The 26000-nt window shown below is 42.6% G+C and overlaps 1 protein-coding gene across 2 annotated transcripts in view; it reads right to left on the reverse strand.

Moving 5' to 3' along the window:
• SLC35F5 (solute carrier family 35 member F5) overlaps positions 1–10812 on the reverse strand; it is a 50898-nt gene extending 40086 nt beyond the window's left edge. Inside the window, exons 1-4 of one of the 2 annotated variants that reach the window (XM_056117586.1) lie at positions 10564–10812; positions 7819–7909; positions 7537–7678; positions 2870–3013 (exon numbers count right to left, since the gene is read on the reverse strand). In XM_056117586.1, coding sequence (XP_055973561.1) covers positions 2870–3013; positions 7537–7678; positions 7819–7909; positions 10564–10606 — 420 coding nt within the window. In that variant the 5' untranslated portion in view covers positions 10607–10812. The remainder of the gene's footprint in view (positions 1–2869; positions 3014–7536; positions 7679–7818; positions 7910–10563) is intronic. The other variant, XM_056117585.1, reaches the window with a different exon arrangement.
• Between the last annotated feature and the right edge of the window lie 15188 nt (positions 10813–26000).

The following is a 26000-nucleotide window of genomic DNA, read 5'->3' on the forward strand; positions in this document are numbered from 1 at the left end:
ATGCTCATAAGAAGCCTTAAAAGAAAAAAAAAGACAACTCTATGTAGAAGTTTAGCGCTACATAGCTAAACTTTCTATGTAAAAAAGAAAAGGAACTTATGTAAAAAAATGGAAAAGAGACAACTTACAAATCAATTCTAATGTGCAAAAATAGATTTTTTAAGTAAGTAAAAACCTGTGGATTTATGAACTATCATTGTTCACTTACCAAAGTGGCAAATGTTGGGGTTTTGCAATGGATTCAATCTTATACACAGCAGAGATATGAAAAGGTAGAACCACTATTGGTAATAACTTAAGAATTATAATTTTTTTCAAAAACCAGGAAACTTGAAAAATAGCATTATTGCTTTATCTAGCACTTACGCTTTTAGGAATTTATCCAAAGTAATTATAAATTTGAATAAAAATATTTCTATTTATTTTTATCAAGATAAAAATAAAAACAATCTATCAAGGACTGGTTCATTATAACATAAAAATATAATAAATGTCATCTTGGAAAGGTATTAATGATATCAATGTTAAAAGTGCAATATAAAATTGGATTAGATTAGAAATTGATTCACGGCAGGAGAGACAGTAAATGGGTAAAATGTGTGCCTTGCTTTCGTGTGGCTGATGCAGGTTCTATCCCCTGAACTACATATAGTTCCCCGAGCACTGTCAGAAGTGATCCTGGAGCACAAAGCCATGAGTAAGCCCTGAGCACCACTGAATATGGCCACATCAAGCCCCAGAACCCCAACAAGAAGAAAAACAACAACAAATAATAATGAAATTATGGTCATTTGTGAAGTTATGGTTAGACTAGTCTTTCTTTTATCTTCAAGCACTTCAAATTTCCCTCTCCACTCCTTTTTTAAAATTGATTTACCACTGGTCTACAGTATTATAGAATTTCAGGGGTATAGCTTCACCTCTACATGGGTACAGAGATGTAAAGTTGGACTATTCCCTTCCTCCCTACTGTGTTGGTGGTCAGGTTGCAGTGTTTGCTCATTTGCCTGTGGTGCTCATCAGAACTTCACACTCTTGGATGCAGTTCACTGGAGATAATGCACTTTAGTTGCAATGTCCCCCAAATCACACTTTTGCTAGGGGACAAGCATCAAGAACAGCAGTACTGCTAAGATCACACTTAGCATGTGAACAGTGCCATGACAGAATGCAGGATCTTGTACCTACAAGGCAGGCACTCAACATCTGAGCCATCCTTGGCCTCGGGTTACACTGCTCTTATACTTCTGTTACCATAATTTGTTTCAACAATGAACATCACTATTATATTTTAAAAATACTTAACATAAGAAAAAGTTCTGATAATACTAAATTACATAGAAAGCTGCTGATGATGTACTCTACTGTTTAATAGAAAAAAGTATAATAAAACAGGACATAACTGTACAATTTTAATCTTATAAAAAAAATAAAAATGAATGGTAAGATAAATGCCAAAGACCAGAACCAATTATTCCTTGAGTGGTAGAATTTATTACTTTCTTCTTTTTGTTCATTGGTCCTTTCTAACTTTTCAACAATATACACACTAAATGTACATACAACACACGTGTACATAGAGTATCTCTACATTTAACAGTACAAAGTCTATGCATTTCTACAATGTCTATTATTTTTATTAAATGAAATGAAAGATATATGTTCATATCTTTGATAAATTTTATGTGAGCAAGTATACCTTTCTAGCTTTTCCTCAAATAATTTACTAGTAATTTCCTGACAAAAATTCAACAAGTACATCTTCTAAGAATGTATTCATTAACGAAGATAAGTAAAATTCTCTTGATACATACAACAAAATATATACATAAAAGACTGATAGAGACAAAAAGCAAATGTTACCAAAGTCTGGGAAGAATAAACATAGAATAACTAATGCTTAATGGCTAAAATTTTCTATTTGAGAGACTGGAGTGATAGATAGTACAATGGGTAGGATGCTACCTAGTTTCCATCCTTGGCATCCCATATGGTCCCCTAAGCCCCACCAGAAGTGATACCTAAGAACAGAGGCAGGAATAAGTACTGCGCACTGCAAGGATAGCCCAAAAACATAAAAACAAATAAAACTTTTAATTGGGGTGATTAAAAGGTTAAAGTTGTGATAGCTGCACTACATACTTGATGTAATTAACACCAGTAAACTATGAATGAAAAACGATTAAAGTAGTAGATTTGGATTTTTTTTCCTACGAAAGTGGAGAAAAGGAAAAAAGGCCAAGATACTAAATATGATGTTATGCTTATTTTACTGCATTTTTTTAGAAAGGAGAAAGTGAGAATAATAAAAAAAGAAAAAAAGATTAATACAAGGGAGTTATATATTCTTTTGTCCCAAATATTCAGTTTCTACTTCTACAAGGAAAATACATCACTAATAGAAATTGCCATTTCTTTCAATGATATAAATCTACATGTTTTAACATAACATGATTAGGTAAATATTTGAAGCATGAAAAATCACTGAAATATGTGATTCTGTGATTAGGTATGTGATTAGGTAAATATCTGACGCATGAAAAACCACTGAAATATGTGATTTTTATTTAATATTAAAATCTTGAGTTATTCTGATTCCTTAATTGTAAAACAAATGAAATAACATTCTCCTGTTATCAAATGTCGAAAGACTTCAGACATTACTCTTTTTCCTTACTTTTAGCTCCTTCTCCCTGTTAACTGACTTCGGGTAGTGCAGTGATTTTTAACAACACAGAAGAGACCATGAGGTGAGGTAAAGGAAGTGTTGTACCTTAATCTGATTCAGTTTCAAGAAACTTAACACATCTTTAAACTAATAATAATTTAAAAATCTGTCCATTCTTCAATATTAAGACTAAAAACTTACAAAAGCTGCATGCTTTCCTCGAAATCCTCTTGTACACTGCTGTCTCCAAGGCTTCCAGACAATAAAGCCCAAAAGGTACAAAACAAACATAGATGTTTTTGCAAAGGTGCTGAAGAATGGTTTGTTGTACTGAGTGAAAACATACTGTAAAGGGGAAAAAAAAATCATATAAACTAGAAGAAGACTTTAAGTGTTATTACTGATCTCCCATAAAGTAAGGTCAGCACATTACTTTTTATCTCTTTAAACATTTACTTGAAAGGAAATATCTACAGGAACTGTAAAAATTGCATAAATACCTTTCTAAATATTGTATCTGTCTCGGATACAAGAGATAACAATCCCAAACAAAGCAACAGTTTATGAAAGTTTTGTTTAATATTTACTGAAAATCTGCTATGCAACAGTACTTTGTGCCACAGTAAGGGAAAAAGGACAGGTTTTCATGAAAACTGTAAAGTGTCTATAACATAAAGTACTAACTATCACCACAACAGTGTATACCAGATACTTATGAGAGTACCAGAGGAAGAGAGACCATTGGAAGGTTATGGAAGTTCACAAGAAAAGCAATTCTTGGGTTGTGCGTGAAGGGCTGGATAGTCACTAATGAAGTAAGTGAAACAGAATAAAAAATAAGACAATGAAACATTTTTATGAAAAAAACTGCATGAAGATCAGTATTATTAGAAAGTTATATAAAACCTTTGTTGTTCATTTAAGTTGGAAATCTCAGTATGCACTCATATTTTTTTCTTTTTTTGAAAAAATAATTCTAATTATATGCACAAAAAGCTCTAGAAAAAAAAAGAGAATCCAGGTGCCAGAGCAATAGTACAGTGAGTAGACACTTGCCTTGTATATAGCCAACCTGGGTTTGATACCCAGAAGCCCATCTGGTCCCCCAAGCCTTCCAGGAATAATTTCTGAGCACAGAGCCAGGAGTAAGCCCTGAGCACAGTTGGGTGTGGCCAAAAAAAAAAAAAGAAAAGAAAAGAAAAAAAGATAAATGACAAATCAGGCTGAGCACCTCTAAAATCTAGATGGTCATTTCTACCATGTAAAGTAAGTAAAAGGCCCTCCCATTGATCATCGATTTGCTCGAGCGGGCCCAGTAACGTCTCCATTGGAGACTTTGTTGTTACTGTGTCTGGCATATCGAATACTCTCGGTAGCTTGCCGGGCTCTCCGAGAGGGGCAGAGGAATCGAACTCGGGTCGGCCGTGTTGGCTGCGTGCAAGGCAGACACCCTACCCGCTGTGCTATCGCTCCAGCCATGTATCTCTACCATGTAACATGGAAAAAAAATAAGGATATTTGAAGAAATGGCTAAGTCCAACTATGGGACAGGAAATGTACAATATAAGGCTGGGAAATTTGTGTCATAAAGTAAGCAGGATGCGTAAGTCTAATGGGGTAACGCTGAAAAGTGACTTGAAACAATTTAGAGGGCCCCTGCTTATTGTGGATAGAACAGCTTAAGTATGAAAAGGATTAATAACTATAATTACTTCAAACATATCAAATATGCAAATAATTATGAATATAAGAATATTTTAAACATTCCTGTATGGTCTTTAATGGAAGTTACTAGGCAACAGTACTCCAAAATAAATGAAGGAAATGAATCAATTTAATCAATCAAACTTCCCTGTATGAAACGTCTATCAGGATAAACAAAGAGCAGCTATGTAAAAGTCCTACTTAAAGAATTCCAGCTAATAAATACAGAACAGATCCTTGAAAAATTACTCCTCACCACCTCCAATGCAAAGAAGGGGCAATACTTATATGAATATTCAACTATCATCTCAAAGCAGATAAGGAACTTTCTAGTACGCAAACTGGCACCAAGGGTGAAACTGGTGGCTGTCAAGTGCCTCATGCTGTGATGTCATGGGAAGTACTTAGCACCGCCAAAATGAACTTGTATAACATCAAGACTTCGGTCTACCACATTGCCAAAACTAAGAAAAAGGTATCGATTCCAATGATGCGCCAAGAAAGTAATCAGCCAAATGTATATGTCTATTATAAATGAAAATCAGCTCTATCACCCCTCGGCAAAACTCAAGTGATGGTACCCTCCCAACAGAGGGTGGGAGTGGGGAAATCCCATGGTCACTGTGGAGTGCTTTTGATAAGCTCAACAACGAAAGGGATCTCAGGAGGCCCTCCAGCACCTGTCCAGTGAAAACATGATTTTTAAAATAAAATACACAATAATAAATCCCTGACATCTTGAAATCAGGGAAGCAGGTCTGTAAACACCAATTCCGTCAGACCCCGGATCCCAGAGTTTCTAGATCTCTAGAAGTATCAGAGAGGTTCACTGTTTAAGCCTCTGCGTCTACAGTATTCCTGTTATAGCAGCAAGCCACTTGAAAAAAATGAAGACAGTGTGATACATACATAATATATACATGTATATTATGTATGTATATATTATATGCATAAATATATGTCTATACATAATATATATATATTATATACTACAAGACAAATGTTTGCCTCAACAGATTGATGTCATAAAAAAAGAGGGGGCGAAAAGGGCAACAGTGAGGGAAATATCTAAAGTATGAACATGACTTAAAAGACAAAATAAGGATGAAGAAAGATCTTAGAGGGGTTAAGATGCCAACTCAATCTCTGGCAACATATCCTCCTCCCACACAAAGCAGCACTGAATCCCTAGCAGAGCACAGCAGGTGGAAAATGGCTGGTAGAGGCCCAAAGGCCCCCCTGAATGCTGCTTAGGAAACTCACTCTGCTCCTACCCCTTCACCCTCCAAAAAATACGGCAGAGTGAGGGATATGGCAGGTGGCAGATCACAGGCCTGGCATGTGCAAGGCCTGTGTCAGAGCTCTGGCACTAATGCTTTCCCTCCTAAGCACCACCATGAGTGCCTTGGTGGTTCCAAACACCTCTGGGGCTCAGCACCAAGCTCCTATTAAGAACATTAACGGCAATGATAAAGAAAAAAGTGAAATTTTGTTTAGAAAGATGTGCTTGACACGCCAGGAAAATCTGAATCTGAATTATATATATTTTTATCATTTCTTTGGTTTGTGTTTATTTTGAGGCCATAACCCAGTGGTACTCAGAGCCTATTCCTCACTCCAAGCTCAGGGTTCAGCCCTGGCAGGCTCAGGGAACCATAGAGGGTTCCGGAGATAGAACCCAAGCCAGCCGCAGGAAAGGCAAATGCTCTACCCACTTTACTATCTTCTTGGCCCCTATTTGCCATCATCTTTAAAAATCTTAACGGCACTTTGAGTTTAGATGAAAGAACATAGAGGTGTTAGTGACTATACAATAAAACTGGCTTTAAAATACTTCAGGAGGACTAGGAAAATAGTTCAATGGGTTCAACCCCAGCATGGTGTGGCCTCAACTAGCACCACCAAGAATAACCTCCTAAACAAACAAACAAACACTCCACAAAAAATATGAGAGCTGAGAAGATCAGAAAACGTTATGAATTGTTAAAGGCAAGTGAGGGGGTACAAGGAGATCCATTATATCATTCTCTTGACTTTTTCTGTTAACAATAACAAGATTTCTTTCTGGTTAAAGCATGGAACATTAATCCTACAAGGTAATTAAGGGCTGGAGAAGAGAGTTGGTCCTTCACTTGCACACTTATCACTACCAAGGGTTTGATCACATATTGCCCCCAAGCACCACCACAAGCGATCCCGGAGCACAGAGCCAGAAAGGACAAAGCCTTGAGCACCCCTGAGTAGGGCCCCTCACACAAAACAAAACAAAATGAAATGAGGTTTTGAAAGGTTACAAAAGATAGAGGTCATACAATATTGAAAAATAAACGGCATTTGTATTTCACAGCCAAATTTTTTTAAAAAGGCAAGAGCTTTATGTGTTCATCAGATTCCATGTTAATGTCAACTATTGGCTATGATGTGACATGACCAATATTGTCATGATGCTTCTTTTGACACAGAAGTTCATTTTTAGAAGAACTTATTGCCTTTGGTTTAAAACTAAAACATGAAAGTTAAGTTGCAGTTATTTCTGAAAATAAGTTGTCTTTTTATAAGTCTCAGTAGCCAAAACCAATAAAGTGTACAAGTAAAAAATTGAGCTTCTTACAATGAGAATGCCTCAGCGCTGATAGTGGATCATCAATAAAGAGAAAATAAAATTTAACTGAAGAAATGACCATGCACTTCGCAAAATGCTTGAATCAGAAAACGTACAAATGTGCAACCCTGTGTACTACAGTGACCTGGGAACAGAAAGGCAGTCTCAAACAAAATCACTTTCACTTGTTTCTTCAAAACATTGTTACTAACTGGTGGCAAGTGGCTTTGCCTCTTCCCTGGTTGTTCACTGAAAAAATAAAAGGCATAGAGAAAGAAATGGAATTTTTAAAAAACAAAACAGAAATACCTTCAATGTATTAATAAACATATTATTTCACTCTGGAAAGAAATGTGCCTGAAAGATGAAACTGTATACACGCATGAGTACCCTTTCAGTTTCCACTAGAATGGGCATACCTCAAGGGCAAAGATAATCCAGATAATCCAACAATAGTGCAAGAATGCTTTAAATATGCATAGAAGAATAATGACTAGAGGTATGATGAAGTGAAAGCTAAGTTCTTACAATGGCATATCATTCCCAAATAAGAATTACATACCGAAGTAAGTTCTGAGGATGCCACCCAGATCACATCAACAAGCAGGAGGATAACAATCCCAAGAGCCAGTCGCCGGCGCTGAGTGAAACCACTGCTCTGGGAATTCATTCGGTTCATGATAAACACACATACCATTTGCAGTCTGTTTTTTCAGAAAATATAGATCACATTAGAAGGGATTCCTGAAAAACTAGGCACACACACACACAAAGAGAAAACTACAATGACCACAAACTGGCATCTGCTAGAGAAAATTAGACAATAAAACAACGCGGAATTTACCTTATTTTCAGGGCCTTCCTGAGGTCTTCAAGAGCCAGGCCTGAAAACTTGGCAGAGCTGAGTCTAAAAGGAGGTGAAGAACTCAGCGCACCTGCGACCACAAAATAATGATCACAAAATCACAAATCATCCTGTTAATCGTCGATTGCCTCCAGCAGGCCCCAGTAACGTCTCCTTCACCCTACCCCTGAGATTATATTCAAGGCTCTTTAGGAGAATGAGACCCATCATTGTTACTGGTATTTGGCATATTGGGTACCCAAATAATGATCACCCATTCAAAATAACATCCAGCATTCAGTTTCCACTAGAATGGACATACCTCAAGGGCAAAGATAATCCAGATAATCCAACAATATTGCAAGAATGCTTTAAATATGCATTAGTATATTTACTATATACTATATTAGTTTATATTAGTATAAAACAACAACAACCTTGAATGAGGGCAAAATTCAAAGCTGAGTGTGTTAAACCCAAGTGTCACTTGCTTTTCAGACGTCAAACGTTAACTCTAGTGCACTTGAAATTCTACCCTTAGAAGTACTCAGGATGAACGACTATCCCCCACCCCACTCCCAGCTAACTAATGTCATTTCTTTTTTTTTTAAATTTTTTTTTTATTTTTAGTGAAACACCATGAGGTACAGTTGTAGACTTACAATTTTTTGTGCTTGGGTTTGATTATACAATGATCAGATACCCATCCCTCCACCAGTGCCCATTTTCCACCACCATGGATAATATCCCTCCCACCCCCACCCCTCCCATCCCCCCCTGCCTCTGTGGCAGGGCGATCCCTTGTGTTCTCTCTCTCGTTTTGGGTCTAACGTCATTTCTTAACCACGGCAGGAAAACCGTTCCTGCGAGTTCCATAAATACGGAATTCATTCTCCTTTTCCTCCCTGGGAATCCACGCCCCGGAAAGAGTCTAGACAGGAGCCTGGGGCTGGGTCCGCAGTTGCCTCCGGTGGAACCTGGATCTTGGGGAGAAGTGGTCCGCGCTGCTGAGCCTCGGGGCGCACCTAAGCAATCAATCACCCACGAGAAAGTGGGGAACCCTCCGCACTCCCCCCGAGGCCCATCCCCGTGTGCCGACCCTTTGGTAATTTTAATTACTCTTTGGGTAATTAAAAAAAAAAAGTTGGGGCAGTGACGTGGGTCCCGCTCCCCCCGCGGCGGCGGCGCCCAGGCTCTTTCTTGGATTGCACGAGTGTGGACCGGGCTGCACGACCCCAGGTGCATCTCCCACGCAAGAGCTTCAAGCCGGGCGAGTGTGGACCGGGTTGCACGACCCCTACACCACCACCACCACCAACACCACCCAGCAGCGTCCACGTCACTCCGCCCGCACAGATCGGCTCCTTGCAGGGCGAGTGTGGACCGGGCAGCACGCCCCCTCCAAGCCCCCACCCCAACCCCCTCCAGCAGCGTCCGCACAGATCGGCTCCTTGCAGGGCGAGTGTGGACCGGGCTGCACGCCCCCTCCAAACCCCGACCCCAACCCCCTCCAGCAGCGTCCGCACAGATCGGCTCCTTGCAGGGCGAGTGTGGACCGGGCAGCACGCCCCCTCCAAGCCCCCACCCCAACCCCGTCCAGCAGCGTCCGCACAGATCGACTCCTTGCAGGGCGAGTGTGGACCGGGCTGCACGCCCCCTCCAAACCCCGACCCCAACCCCCTCCAGCAGCGTCCGCACAGATCGGCTCCTTGCAGGGCGAGTGTGGACCGGGCAGCACGCCCCCTCCAAACCCCGACCCCAACCCCGTCCAGCAGCGTCCGCACAGATCGGCTCCTTGCAGGGCGAGTGTGGACCAGGCAGCACGCCCCCTCCAAGCCCCCACCCCAACCCCCTCCAGCAGCGTCCGCACAGATCGGCTCCTTGCAGGGCGAGAGTGGACCGAGCTGCACGCCCCCTCCAACACCTCCCTCCACCCCCTCGAGCCGCATCCGCGCAGATCGGCGGCTCCTCTCCCGGCGAGTGTGGACCCGGCTGCACGCCCCCCCGCCCGCCCCCCGCCCCCAGCAGCTTCCCGACCGCCACCCAGCCCGCACGGATCCGCTCCTATGCCAGCGAGCGTGGAAATGACAGCACGCCCCCCACCCCCCGCCACCCCCAGCCTCCGCCCCCAACCCTCCAGCAGCAGCGTCCCCGTCACTCCGACGCCCGCAGAAAATCGGCTCCTTCCAGGGCCAGTGCGGACGGGGTGGCAAGCCCCCCAGCAGCAGCAGCAGCAGCAGCAGCGTCTCCAACGTCACTCGGGCCCGGCGATCGGCTGCTCGCAGGGCCAGCGTGGACCCCGCTGCACGCCCCCAGCAGCAGCAGCTGCAGCAGCTGCAGCGTCCCGGCCGTCACTCCGCCCGCACACCTCGGCTCCCTCCCCCGCCAGTGTGGACCCCGCTGCACGCCCCCAGCAGCAGCAGCAGCAGCAGCAGCAGCAGCAGCAGCAGCAGCAGCAACAGCAACAGCAACAGCAACAGCAACAGCAGCAGCAGCAGCAGCTGCAGCGTCCCGGCCGTCACTCCGCCCGCACACCTCGGCTCCCTCCCCCGCCGGCGCGGACCCCGCTGCACGCCCCCCAGCAGCACCCCCCGCCACTCGGCCCGCACACGCCGGCTCCCGGGCCGGGCTCGGCCACGCCGCGGGCCGTCGTCGGGGCTGCGCGCGCGGACAGGCCGCCGCGCTCGGCGTCCCCGTCCCCGTCCCCGTCCCGGTGCCCGGGCCTGCCCCGCCTGCCCCGCCTACCTGGCCTTCCTGCCCCGCGGTGGCAGCGTCGTGGCGGCACCATGAGCGGATCCGACCCGGACTCGCCGCCGCCGCCGCCGCCGCCCAGCGCCACGGCCGCGGCCTCGGCTTCAGAGCGCGGGCGCCAGGCCTGACATTGCCAGGCCGCGCCGGCGGCCCAGCCCCCGAAGCCACCTCTGGAAAGCGATGCCAGCCGGCGGCAGCGGCCCGGGACCGGACCAGGCGAGCAGCGGCCGAGCGGGCAGCGGAGGCCCCGAGCCAGAGACCCCGGCCCCGCCCCCGGCCGGCCAGTCAGCGCTGGCGGCCCCGCCCCCTCCGCCCGACCCTGGCGGCGGCGGCGGCGGCGCGCGGAAGTGGCGTCACGGCGGCGCGCGGAAGTGGCGTCACGGCGCCGGTGGGCCGGCCGGTCTCCTTGGTGACGCGGCGCCCCGCGTCGCCGGGTCGCGCTTTCCGGGGTGGCGTGGGGAGGAGGAGTTGGGGTGGGCAGAGGCTGCCTGTCTCGCCCCCAAGGGACTCCCGGCGGGAAGAGGAAGAGGGAAGCGGGCGCGGAGGACCCGGGAGGTGGCGCGACGTGGGGCGGAATCCGGCAGCTGCTCTTCCGTCCTCGATTCCGCCGCAGAACTCTCTGGAAGCCCCTTTCTCGCGCCCCCGACGGAAGAGCACGTGTCAGCGCCGAGCAGGAGTCTTGCTGCCTGCAAGCCTGCCGGGTAAACGTGATGCATCTCGAGCAAACGTGATGCATCTCTTGAGCTGCGCTTCCTCTGCCTGTTTGTCCTGCGAGTGTCGGAATTTAGTCCTTTCCCAGGTCCGCTCTCAGTTCCTAGCGGTTCAGCGGGTATTAAGGATTAAGCTAAAAGGGTTTTATTCTTAACACTCGGTTTTCTTTTCTTCAAAGCACCATGATTTCGACTTGGAGGCCAGCCACACGTGCTAGGGGAAAAGGAAGCTCAGACAGAGAAGGGAGCACCAAATAAAGGGTGTTGGGAGCAGCCTCCCAGGGTGGGAGAAGCATGCTGAAAGTAGACTATGGACCGAACATGACTGCCACTCAATGCCTCTCTTGCAAAACACAGGACCCAAAGGGAGAGAGAGAGAACAAAAGGGAATGCCCTGCCACAGAGGCAGGGTGGGACGCGGGGGATGGGGGGTGGGGGGGATGCTGGGACCCGTGGTGGTGGAGGATGGGCACTGGTGGAGGGATGGGTACTGGATCATTGTATAACTGAAACCCAAGCACAAAAATTTGTAAGTCTACAACTGTACCTCATGCTGTTTCACTAATAAAAAAAAAGAAAAAAAAACCATGATTTACGAAGTTGTTCATAGTTGAGTTTTAGACATACAATATTGCAGGACTGATCCCACCACCGGTGTCAGCTTCCCTCCAACCAATATTCCCAGGTTCCCTTCCATATCCCTTTCCCATATCCCTCCCACCCCGGACCCCCCCTGCCTGACAGGCACTTTTCTAAGTTCGGTTGTTCAAGTTTTGGCTTTTTTTTTTTTTTTTTTTTTTTGCTTTTTGGGTTACACCCGGCGATGCACAGAGGTTACTCCTGGCTCTGCACTCAGGAATTACTCCCGGCGGTGCTCAGGGGACCATATGGGATGCTGGGAATCGAACCTGGGTCGGCCGGGTGCAAGGCAAACGCCCTATTCGCTGTGCTACCGCTCCAGCCTCTGGGTTTCTTGATTTCAGTGCTGCTGACTCTTACGTTTTAGTGACTATCTTTTGAATAACATAAAAAAAAAAAAAAACCTTTGCCAGCGGCCTGATTTGTTGTTTAGAAAACAGAAACGAAGCTCAATAATTCTGCAATGGTAGTGGCCTTGTCTATCATCAGTGTATTTGTGCTATCTTTACCTGATGGTACAAAGGAATTGTCTTCTGTAATCACATATCTTTTGTCTGAAATCGAATACTAAATTGACTAGGAAGACAATACTAATTGACAACTTTAGTGGTGTCCAATCCATTTCTCATTTCTAATAAATTATTAGTACCCAGTATGTCGTTGAGAAACTATTTTTCAGAGAAAAAAAAAATTACTACTGAGGTTTGACTGCAGACCTGAAGTCTTCCAGATCTATTTTTTTCCCCCACTGGGTTGTCAGTCTCATAATGTAGTACTTTTATGGTCTATACAAAAAATACAAAAGGCCCTCCCGTTGATCATCGATTTGCTTGAGCGGGCCCAGTAACATCTCCCCATTGGAGACTTTGTTGTTACTGTGTCTGGCATATCGAATACTCTTGGTAGCTTGCCGGGCTCTCCGAGAGGGGCGGAGGAATCGAACTCGGATCGGCCATGTTGGCTGCGTACAAGGCAAACACCCTACCGCTGTGCTATTGCTCCAGCCCTTATGGTCTATAGATCAAAAAAATTAAAACTTGACTGTTTTGTGTACTGTGGCCATCCAGTCTAGTTTACTATCCTAAACTCAGACATTCCCATCTTCCCTCCCTGTGTGGGAATGTGTTATGTTATGTTGTGTTATGTTTTGCCCAGACAAAATCCTCAGGAAGTTTAAAGACTTCTAAAGAAGACTGTTAGCTGATCTGATCATTTCAACTTCTATGTACATCATAAAATTATAGATTTCCCTCCCCACTAATCCTAACCAGTTCCCAACTCCCAAAATGCCCAGGATTTTTCTGACATTACAGTGGTAGATAATTTATACACACTTAATAGAAATGTGCTTCGAGTTTTGATTTTTTTCCCTACATATTCTTTATAATACTCTCAAGATACTAAACAGCAGCAGGGAACCAAAGCTCCCTGTCAGCCACTAAATCTTCAGGGTAGCAAACCTATATTCTACAGATTAATCTTTTTTTGTAGTTTTCAGTAAGTTACAAGATAGGGGACAGAGATACTACAGTGGGTCGGATAATCTCTGACACCCCAAATGGTGCCCAAGCCTGCCAGGAGTGATTCCTGAGTGCATAACCCAGTGTGGCCCTTAAACAAAGCAAAACAAAAGAGATAAGCTAACCATCATGGTTAAAAGTAGGCTTTGTTTTAGATGATTTTGCCCAGCTTTCGGCTAATTTAAGTGTTTTGAGCACTTTAAGGAGAGCAAAGCTAAGATGAGCAGTAAATTAAGGGTAGGCGTTTTTAGATTTAATGTATTTTCAATGTAGGATGAAAAACTGATCATCAGGACCTAATCATATCATGAATTCAGTAAGATCTGTATAAGTTCCACTAAAGCAAAATTTTTGTCTAGATTGTTCTCTATTATATTCCTAGCATTTAAACCGTTTATACCCAAGATTCTGTGTTTATTTCTGCGTACCACTATTTTCCAGGGTTTTAGGTTAGTCTTTCACTTTTACTAATTTTCTTTTCACACTTCAAAGCTGACTCTTTCCAAATTACCATTTGGAATCTCTCAGTAGAAGAACATTAAATCTTTTCAGTTATTAAGTCTGACACCTTCAAAAACACACTCTAAAATACAGTGTAATTTTCCCAGTAAAGTTCATCTGTCACTGTATCAGTATAAAAACAGACAAAAAAAAAAAAAGTCTGGTGCTAATGAGCTTTCTGTATACCAGGGTTAGTGGCCAAATTTTGCATTCAAACCCTACTGAAATTATACCATTCATAAATCTTTGAGGCCTCTAGTTAATCATTGAAACTACCTATAATAATCCCTAAGTTCCAAATCTGGAAGTAAATTGAGAATGCCTAAGTGAGAACAAAAGATATTCTTACAGAGCTTGCTCTAGTAAAGTAGCGACCACCATTGCTTGCATTTGGCACGTGCTTCGAGGCAAAGGGAGTGTAGAAGATTCTAGTGGAAAACAGGAAGTGTTTCACTTATGCCTTGATAGGAAATTCCCTATTGCCAAGCTGGAGGCAGTCTTTTTCATTTGGGAGTCACACCTGGAGTTGCCCAGGGCTTGCCCTTGACTCTGCCACTCCTGGTGGGGCATAAAAGTCCATATATGGTGCCAGTAATTGAACAAAGGTCTGCTGCATGTAAGGCGAGTGCCTTACCCACTAGTATCTCTCTGGCTCTGTTGGAGGCAGTCTTACACTAAGCAAGGCCTCCTGTAGCTGAGAGATGCAGATCTGCTTTTCTCAGTCTGGTTCTAAGTTGGAAATAGGAAGGCTGGCCATTACTGATCAAGAACTATGGAATGGTTGCCACAGAGATTGTGATTGCTTTCCTATACTAATTCCTGCACAGGTTGTGGGTCAAAGTTCTATTTTTGTAATACATTCTCTGGCCATTATTCTTTGTATATTCAGTATCTCTGAAGAGCCTGCTTTGTTTTTCATCATAGGCTTTTTGGTACCTATCAGAATTCTGTGCACAAATTTTAGCACATATTTTATTAGACTTTTTCCTGAGTCTTGGCCTCAGATTAAGTGTCATTGTTTTTTAAATTATCATATATGTTTTCAAATCTTACCCCTTAATGCATTTTATGAGATAGGCCATGCTACAGTAGAAGTTATGAACTCGGGAGTTTAAAGATACAAAGGAACTAAAGGCTACTGTATATAATCAAGTCTTAGATTTTTAAAGAGTCGCTGACTGGATGGAGGAGCAAAATATTAGCAAAGATTTTAATAGAATACCCATAGAATAAACATCCTACAGTCCTTTTTGATTGTTGGCTACTCACTGTGGTGTTCTTGTGGGCACTAACCAGAGTTCTGAGACTTGAGGACATACTACCTTCAGGCAGATTATTAGATGTTTCTATTCAGAAAATAAGTTGTGTTTAAACATCGTTTTAATTATGGGTAGGATTTTGATTGGGATGGAGAGAAGTGTTTTTCCCCCTAAAATAGTAAGTATAGGGGAAGAAAATTCTTTTTCCTCTTACATGGGACCTATAAAATTAAACTGGCAAAAAAGCTATTAATAAAAACACAAACACATTCAGTGCATATCACGTGGGGGAAAAGTCGATAATAATAGTTCAAAAGGAATGTAAGCTAATATAGTATCTTAACAGAACAATAATTTGTCAAAATAAAGGGTGTTAGAGTTTCAAGAACAGCAAACAGCGGGAACATAGATATATAACAGAAAATGATGGAATAAAGCTTTGTTTGTGCAGATGTATCATGACACTTTCCATTTTCATCATAGCCAGAAAACTTAACTAGGAACGGGATTTATGGCAGATTTTTTTTTTAGAAGTTTCTGGAGAAAAATTATCAAGTGAAGGAAGCTCCAAGAAGACTTTTCTCCTGTATATGTCCATTTTCATTTGCTCAAAATAATCCTTTTCTCAGAGTGGTATATTTGGAGGGGGCATAAATTCAGATCACCTGCCTGAGCAACAAAATATAGTGTGTCCGGAAACTAATTATAAAATCCATTTGGGGGCTGTGTAAACAGTACAGTGGGTAAGGTGCTTGCTTCTCGTGTAGCTGGCCTGGATCTGATCCCCAGCACCTTATATGGTCCCCTCAAGTCCCACCAGGAGTGATCCCTGAGTGCAAAGCCAAGAATAAGCCTTGAGCACATCCAAGTGTATCCCCAAAACAAAACAACACACCAAAACCCATTTGACAGAGCATAGCATAACTGAAGAACAGGAAGGTCTGGGTCGGGGCTCTTTCTGGAAGAATATCTGCGTCAGTGCATGTGGTCACAGGCATTCCTGGCCCCGTCTTACATTGGCAAGTGCAATCCCTGAGTCTTCCATTGCTTCCCCAAAAGCTGTAAGTGTGACCTCCCAGTGCAGAAAAGTGTGCATCTCAACCCACAGTAACAAAGGAAGTGGAAGGGGGAAATTGGGTGTATATACAAATGAGCAGTGGGAAATAGAGTTAAAGGGAGATTGCAGCATGCTCTGAAAACTAAGCCAAGGGACTTTGGATTTTTATTTTGAACGTGATGTAACCTAAAGCTTTTAAATATGAAAGCTTTTATTAAATTAGAAACCACTGACTGCCCACATGATATCTATCAATGCAGTGCCCCACTTAAGATGTGGCTTCACGGAAAATCATGTCACAGTAAAAACTGGTTATCTAAGGAAGGTGCTGAACCATATTTTACTTCTCTAGTATCATATATTAGCACTCTGTACAATTTAGTGCACCAAACTAATGTTCTTTCTGAAAATAGTATGTGAGCATGACGTTTTTGTTTTTTTACCATAAAATATAAATGACTGTTTATTAGTTTTCACTATATTAAGTCTACCCAACCTGTTCATTTTTCATTAATTAGTTATGTAGCCGTGCAGGTGAGATACTCTCCATAGCTTGCCGGGCTTCCTGAGAGGGGCGGAGGAATCAAACCCAGGTCGGTCATGTGGACCGCGTGCAAGGCAAATGCCTTACCAGCTGTGCTATCGCTCCAGCCCAATTAGTTATGAACAGAGTTAATTCATGATTTATTCTGTCAAATCTTAAACATTTTTATAAATTCAAAATATTGTTGATTTTTAAAAATCTTTTGGCTATGTCACATAGTTAAAAAAAAGTCATTTTATACCTTTCACTTGAATGTTCTGCCAGATGTTTATTTATTAAAAAAATTTTTTTAATTGAATCACAATTATTGTTGTTGATTGAGTTTCAAGCATAGAATGTTCCAACTCCCATCCCTTCACCTGTACATTTTCCCCCACCAGTGTCCTTACTTTCCCTCCTGCCCCATGCCTGCCCTCTGCGGCAGACACTTCTCTCTCACTCGCTCACTCGCTCTCTCTCTCTTTATCTCTCTCGCTTTTGCTCTCACTCTCCTGCTTTGTTTGCGATACAGATACTGAAATACATTCTCATGTATGTCCCTTTACCTACTTCAACATTTCTGTTTTTAATCTTACTGTTGTCTGATTGACCCAGTGCTAACAGTGTACCTCAAAAACCAATCCAAGGACCAGTATCAGCCAGAAGGTACGCTGGTTGTATTGCTGTAATATGAATTGACAGATGTAGAAAGCTTGAAAACCACTGATCTGCAGCAGGTCTGATAACAAGTGCTGTCCACAGGTATATAAAGGTTGAATGCTTGACTACAGCATGGATAAAGAACTCACTGAGATCCAACCCTTATCCAATGTGATCTTCACCTCCTCAGTTTCTAAGTTTTTCTCTTATCGACCATCTTGGGTTTGTTCTCTGCTCCTGATACTTGATTCCTGATACTCTCAGTACCATTGGCTCTTTCCATTTGCACCAACACCTGAACTCCCATCAGCTGTTAAGTATGAAATAAATAACCCAGGCTGAGTCTTCCATCCCTGGAAATCCTACCTTATCATGTGTTCCAGGCACAATCCAGGTCTCCTTAACTCCCATGTGAGAAAATTGAAAAACACAGACTAACGTTATTTGATATATAACAAGCTATTAGACGTGGCGTCCTCCTATTTCCTGCTTTGAGCAGAGACCCCAAAACAATAGCAATGGCAGATTCCTGATAACTATTGCATGGGATTTTGAAAGAGGATATCAACTCAGTTTTACCATAGTATATGACTTTTGTTTGTTTTTGCTCTAGGGCTACACTCAGCGGTGCTTAGGACTTACTTCTAGCTGTGAGCTTAGAGATCATTCCTAGCTTAGGGGACTATATGCCAGGGATGGAACTTGGGTCAGCCACATGCAAGGAAAGCACCCGATCCATGGTGCTGTCACTGTAGCCCCAAGCTCTCTATTTTGTGCATGTAAAGAGTCCATGAGCAGTCAAGAAATGGGACATAAGGAGCTCTCACATGATGTAACTACAGCCGCATCCCACAGTGATTTGATCAGCAGACTTTTCTCCTTCCTTCAACAAAAGAGAGGAAGTAAGTACTTCAAGGGAGTCGCTCAAGGATCTTGGCACATAATGGCTCCAAGTTTATAAGCACACGCAGACAATGCAACAATCTGGGGGTGAGAAGATGCACATGGAGCCTTTAGGAGACTTGATACCGACTATAGGGGGGAATAAGGGAATGCGAATGGAAACAGTTCAGACTTTCAGGACAAATGAAGATGAATTTCTCATAAGTCAGAAGTGGACCTCCAAAAAGAACCACCTTGTATCTCTTAGGACAGATTTTGTCCACTAAGGCTGTAGCACTGAAGTAATGTCCTCCCATTGTTCATCAATTTGCTCGTGCGGGCCCAGTAACATCTCCATTGTGAGACTTCTTGTTACTGTGTTTGGCATATTGAATATGTCACGGGTAGCTTGCCGGGATTTGCTGTGCGGGTGAGAGACTCTCGGTAGCTTGCCAGCCTCTCCGAGAGGGGCGGAGGAATCGAACCTGGCTCAGCCGGCTGGCCGCGCACAAGGCAAACACCCTACCACTGTGCTGTCGCTCCAGCCCCGAATGAAAATGAAAAGTATATGAGAGTATCTATAATTGCAAACCATAATGCCCATAATTAGAGAGAATAAGAGAGAAATTGTCTGCCATAGAGGCAGGGGGCATTGGGAGATGAAGGAGGAGGAGGAGGGATACTGAGCACATTGCTGATGGAAATGTACATTGATGGAGGGATGGGTATTTGATTGTTGTATGATTGAAACTCAATCATAAAAGCTTTGTAAGTATAGCTCACGGTGATCAAAAAAAATAAATTTTTAAATTTTTTTTAAAAAAGTATATGAGAAATTTGTAAGTCGTTAGGTGCATGAGACAGGACCATGCCAACATAACAATAACAACAAGAACAGCAAAAACTATTCCTTGAGCTATTCCAATAGCACAGTATAAAGCATAACAAGTTCAGCTTTAGCCAACACCACAGGGTCTCTTGCGTATTGCCGAGTGTAGCTCAGCAGGCCCCCAGCACTGCCAGGTGTGGCATTGGATGTCTCTGGCAGCCCTGGCAGCACTGCATCTTCAGCCTTTGAGTAGAAACATCTGATACAGTTAACTGAGCGTTGTCAGGAGTTTTCTCCAGGCCCCCAGAGCACCCTCTCCCCTAAAGAAGTGAACATCTAATTCTCAGAAGAAGACTTCCATGGAGCAAATATTTGGAATGGTATTCTGACAACCAAATTTTCAGCACAATTTATGACTTGGTGTGACCCCATGGTTCCTGATTTGCTCCATAGCCAACTTCAAACTATCGATATGACTGGCTATGGAGATAGGAAAAGGTTCATGGCATGGCATCATTATAAAGAATTTCCACCATCCAGGTATAGTACGATAAGTAAACACAAGAACATGCATAATAGTAAAATGTTGTAAAATAATTAGGAGGTGATGAGTTTCATAACCTTCATTTTCAATTATTTAATTGTAAGTTTATATAGAACTTAAATTTTAATATACTTAATGGTGTATTAAACTACCACCAAAAATTCCTGATGATTGGGTAATTAGCTCTTGCATGTTAGTGCAGGCAAGCTCCAACATACCACTCTACCATTCCCAGAAGATGCAAATGTCAAATTGCAGTCAAACCAAGTCAAGATCTTTCTGTCCCTTGTTCAGCTGGCTTCCTTTTAGACTATTCTCTGATCCTGGACACATCAGACAACTTAGTGACTAGAAGTACAACTTGGGGAATACAGAATCCAGACAAGCTTCTATCCCAATACAAGCTCTCTAACTTAAAATATCTCCCAGCTGGCAGAGGGGTGAAGCTTGTTGAATGAGGGTTAGGAATTTAATTATTAGTACATGAAAGCAGACAATTTCAATGCCTTAAAATTGTTCAAAACATTTAGGCAAAATAGCTACTCTTTCTAGATCTGGAAAGTATTGTGCTAAGTGAAATGAGTCAAATGGAGAGTGGGGGGAGAGGGGATAGGGTTTTAGTTGGGGAAGAGGGGATAGGTCAGGGAAGGGACTACTCAGACAATGATAGAAGATAGTGGTCACTCTGGATGAGAACTGGGATCTGAAAGGAGGTCAAGTGACATGCATGATATCCTATCACAAACAGTTCGTAAACCACAGTGCCTAAAAGGGGAAAGGGGCGGGGGGGTGGGGGGGCATGGGGGGATGACTGCCAGAGAAGCAGACTGGGGGATGGGAAGGAAACTGGGAACACTGGTGGAGGGAAGTGGGCACTGATGAAAAGATTGGTGACTGAACATTGTACCCCTGGAACTCAATCATGAATAATATTGTAACTTTATAATTCGTGGTGATTCAATTAATCATTAAAAAAATCATAGTTATTCTTTCCTACTCAGGGAGCAAAGAACAAAGAGAAAGCAAGGTTAGAAGGAAAAGGTAAATAGGAATGATGAAATTTTCCTTGTATTCCTCAAATCCATTTCATTTAATAAATGGATTCCAGTTATGAATTATATATTCTATATAACAAATAACTTTTACTTAACAGCTTAAAAATGATCATTTAGTTTCTACAGGTCAGGAATTTGGGAACAATTTCTGACTGTGGATTTCTTTAAGTCAAGGTGTTAAGTCAAGATGTTGGCTGGGGGGCTGGAGTAATAGCACAGCAGGTAAGGTGTTTGCATTGCATGTGGCCGATCCGGGTTCGATTCCCAACATCCCATATGGTCTCCTGAGCACCGCCAGGAGGAATTCCTGAGTGCGGAGCCAGGAATAACTCCTGTGCATGGCCAGGTGTGACCCAAAATGCAAAAAAAAAAAAAAGAAAAAAGATGTTGGCTGGGCTGCCATTATCGAAGGCTTGACTGGGGTTGGGGATCTGCTAAGACATTGTCCTCCCACGACTTTTGGTTCAGTGGCTTGTAAGTTGTTGGCAGTAGGCCTCAATCTTCCATAGGTAGGCCTTTCCACAAGCTGCTTAAGTCTCCTGATAATATGGTAGCTTGCTAACCACACTTGGGACAAGCAGTATAAGAGTAAGATCAAAGAAGAACTCACATGTCTTCTATGCTTTGTTCTTAAAATCAAACTGTCACTTTCACTACATTCAACACTTAATCAAGTCATTAAGTTTTACCCACACATAATTGGGGGTGAAAGGCTGATAATAATGAGGTGGGGGTGGGAGTACAAAACTTCTTTTCTTCACACCCAAGTATATCAACATGTCCTACCAGCTTCACCTTTTAAATATGCCCTGAGTGCCCATGGCTAAGTGACAAAAGTATCTGTCTTGCAAATATAAAGCCCCAAGTTTTAGTTCTGTTGCTTCCCCATATGCTAAGCACTGTCCCTGTCATACTACTATTTGAGACTTTCTGTGCTACAACATACTGTATAAACCACAGTGGACAGACATGTGTGAACTATGCAAGTATGTGTGAACTCTGATGAACATTTCAGTTGAGTGAGCCTGACATGCTAGTGTAGTGTGTGTAAACTTGTATGCAAACATTCGAGTGTAGTGTGTGAACTATGAAAACCTAAGTTGAGTGAGCCCAACAACCAAACGTGTGACTCCTGTCATGGAAACGAGTTAAAAGGTAGAGAAATTAAACAATTCATAAACAATTCATAGGGAAATAAAGAGTAAGATGTGTTTTTTATCTTGTCACTCCTCACTGTTCCACCACCAGACTCTGGTCCAGCAACTTTTACCCTACCAGAATTATGGCTTATGAAGCTGCTTCCACTCTTGCTCAATGTGACTTGCTCTACAAACTGCATTTAGCTTCCTTTATTAAATAAATGGCTTTATTTATTCAATAAGTATTTGTTAAGTAAATGAATAGATTCTGTTTACTGACTCATTTTCGTTGCTATTCATTTAAGTCTCTAAAAACATCAATCAGCTCATATCACGCCATCCACAAATCCCTCCCACACAGAATACCCAAAATCCCTATGGAGGCGGGCACCATCTTCTCGCTATAATCCCTAGCTATTCCTGTTTGAAAGCCTCTATTTTCCATTTACTTCCCCTAAAGGCAATTGCTAATGTGCTCCCTGTCATTGCAGAGAATTCTCCCCAATCCTTCCTGTCCCCAGCATTGTGCACGCATGTGTATGCACACATATACACAAATGCATTGTTCATCATTCTACCTTACAAAATATGCTTTTTACAACAATTCACCTCTAGAATATAGTAGATATATATGTTTCCACCGGAATATCATTCCAAGAAAATAAGATTTCCTTCCTTCCTTCCTTCCTTTCTTCCTTCCTTCCTTCCTTCCTTCCTTCCTTCCTTCCTTCCTTCCTTCCTCCCTCTCTCTCTCCCTCCCTTCCCTCTCATCCTTCCCTTCTTCTCTACCCATCCTTCCTTCCTTCCTTCCTTCCTTCCTTCCTTCCTTCCTTCCTTCCTCTCTCTCCCTCCCTTCCCTCTCATCCTTCCCTTCTTCTCTACCCTTCCTTCCTTCCTTCCTTCCTTCCTTCCTTCCTTCCTTCTTTTCTCTCTCCCTCCCTTCCCTCTCATCCTTCCCTTCTTCTCCACCCTTCCTTCCTTCCTTCCTTCCTTCCTTCCTCTCTCTCTCCCTCCCTTCCCTCTCATCCTTCCCTTCTTCTCTACCCTTCCTTCCTTCCTTCCTTCCTTCCTTCCTTCCTTCCTTCCTCTCTCTCTCCCTCCCTTCCCTCTCATCCTTCCCTTCTTCTCTACCCTTCCTTACTTCCTTCCTTCCTTCCTCCCTCCCTCCCTTCCTTCCTTCCTTCCTTCCTTCCTTCCTTCCTTCCTTCCTTCCTTCCTTCTTTCCTTCCTTCCTCTCTCTCTCCCTCCCTTCCCTCTCATCCTTCCCTTCTCTACCCTTCCTTCCTTCCTTCCTTCCTTCTTTCCTTCCTTCCTTCCTTCTTTCCTTCCTTCCCCCTTCCCTCCCTCCCTTCCTTCCTTCTTTCCTTCCCTTTTGAGCTATATCCAGCAATAATTAGGAATACTCTAGTGAAGGGTTTGGAATTTGCTTGGTAGTGCTCTGGGAACCACGTGGTATCAGCGGTTGAACCTGAACCTCCCACATGCAAAACGTGATCCATCTCTTTGAGCTATCTCTCTGATCACAAGAACCAATACTTTTTCTAAACTTCTTACTACTGTAACCCCAGTGCCTAGATTCATGTCTAAAGCTCAGAAGTAGCTAAATTAAAAGTTACTGAAGTAATGACTACATGACAATTAATTTCTGACCAGTTTTTCTTAAAGAAGCGTCTTGAGTGTTGATATTCTTCTTAAGGTCCTTGTGCTCAACTTTTCAGATACACATTGCTACTACTTTCTTGTTTTCCTAGGAGTTCCTAAAGGCCAAGAATATGAGAATTCAGAGAAAGAAATTAAGTTTCAAGGGGATGGGCTCACTTTGCAGGCTTAGCATCACATAGTGGTAGTAGATACCTAAACACATGGCATCATTTTTAGATAATGAGAGGGCAACTATGACCAAAAAAGAAAAAACAGATCATCTCTACAAGACTATTGTATAACCTGAAATTCTACTCTTGAGGATTTAATTATTAAGCCATTTACATCAAGGTAATGATTCTTCTTCAATTATTCAGGCCATTGACAAGTTCTTAATGAAGAGTGTTCTGGATCCTGAGTGAACACATACATGTATTCAGTAAATATTTGTTAAGTAAATGAATAGATTCTGTTTACTGCCTCATTTTCATTGCCATTCATTTAAGTCTCTATTCTGCATCTTTCCTTTAAAACTTGAAACTTATAATTCTTTCTATACTTTTATCATCTGCCTGCATCTTTTTCTACAAATAGACATACTAGCTACTAGTTAATAGCAGAGACCCAGGCAGCTGAAATGGACACTTTTCTGAAATCTAATCTCTTCAACCTAACACTCAAACCTTCCAAGAGATCCTGCCCCATGGGTTCTAAGTGAATCTTCCCAGCTTTCCAGCCAAAGCCTTCCACGCAAAATGGCTAGCCTCCTTAATATTTCTCCTGTCTGATTCACTATGGGCTTATAACTTTTCTCATTTTCTTATGCCCTCTTCTATCTTCAACCCACAGATATGACACTTATTCTTCATATTTGTATTAAGGAATAATTTCTCCTAGTTCCTTAGAAGGAATAAATCCATTTCTGGCCACGCTGAAAAATAATAATCCCTCTCTTCTAAAAATCCTAGAGTATTATGTATCAGTTTCCCCATGGTTGATGAAATCATTCATATAATCCTGAATCATAATCTATTTTTCTTGTATCCATCTTCTTTATACGGATTGTATAAATAGAGAATATATTTTTCACTCATGTTACATATTGTACAAAACCCAGCTGATTTCTCTTGTACTGTTCAATTTGTACTGTTCAATTGCACTCAGCAATGGGTTTAATTTTAAAATAAGAAAGATGTAACTTGTGTCCAGAAGTTTTGGATAAGCCAAAACAGAATTCTAGTTCTTAATATTGACCTGAAGATGCCACATTCTATAGAGGCTCCTGTTTCCAGACTAAAGAGTGGAAATGGAGAAAGGCTTTGGACTTTCATGTGGCTGACCCTGATTCCTAATTCCTGGCTTCACATATGTTCTTCCAAATACCATCAGCGGTTAATACTGAGCACAAAACCAGGAGTAATCCCTGAGCACCACCAGGTGTGGGAAAGGAAGAAAGAAAGCAAAAAAAAAAGGAAAATAATTGTGAGCCAGGGAGAAAAGACAAGGATTATGCATATGTCCTTTAGGAATAGAACTCAAATTCAATCACAGGTACCAAATAGCCCCAAGTGTCTCCAGATATAGCCCTAGAGATCCCTGAGCATCAAAGGGTATGACTTTGGTGGCCTGTGAATACTACCAGTATCACCCTGTTTGTTTTCAGAAGAGGAAGATAGGAGTGGGTAGGGGCGGTTACCATGAGGTCCTGATGGGAGTTCAGCTTCATCTGGGCACACTTCCCAGTCCCAGCAGGCCATTAAACTTGGGAGCAGATGGCCCTGGGAATGAGAACCGCAGATTGCCCTCACATAGGCTTCTCACTGAGGCCGTGCTGTTCTCAGTTCCCTCACTCTCTCCTACACTCCAGTCTCCTGCTAGGTCTGGGTCTTCTCCATCTCATCATCTTTCCTCCTGCTTCCCAAAGACTGTGTTTCAGTCTGTGATTGTCTGTGCCTCAAAGTGATGTTCCATAAAGTGTGTTCAACAGTAAAGCACAAAAAAAACTTAAATAAACAAAGAAACCATTGATCACCAGCAATATAGGACCTGAGCAACACTACATTCTTGCACCCTACCTAGTATTCAGTTGTCTGGACTCATAGGTTGAGAATTATCAGGACTGGTCCCCAGCTCCCCTGATCACGACTTAAAAGCACCCCAAAAGGGTTGCAATAAGCTTTGAAATACAAAATATGTTTGAAATCCAGAGACCAATTAGAAAAAAATCTTTTAAAACTCACTTAGTACCTTTAGAAATATCTTCAACAATTTAAAAAAAAAAACTAGTAAATTTCTTGTCAATAGATGTAGACTAATTAATGAAGGAATAAAAAATAGAAAGAATAAAATATCAAACTTTTTAAAGTCTCTGTCAGGGAAGTGAGGATTGAAACCCACACATTCTTTTAGAATCAAGAAGTATCACAAGATACTTCTAAGATACTGATACTAAGAGACAGTATCAATGATTGG

The sequence above is a fragment of the Sorex fumeus genome, unplaced genomic scaffold (genome assembly GCF_029834395.1).
Source record: "Sorex fumeus unplaced genomic scaffold, SorFum_2.1 ptg000035l, whole genome shotgun sequence".
Lineage (NCBI taxonomy): Eukaryota > Metazoa > Chordata > Mammalia > Eulipotyphla > Soricidae > Sorex > Sorex fumeus.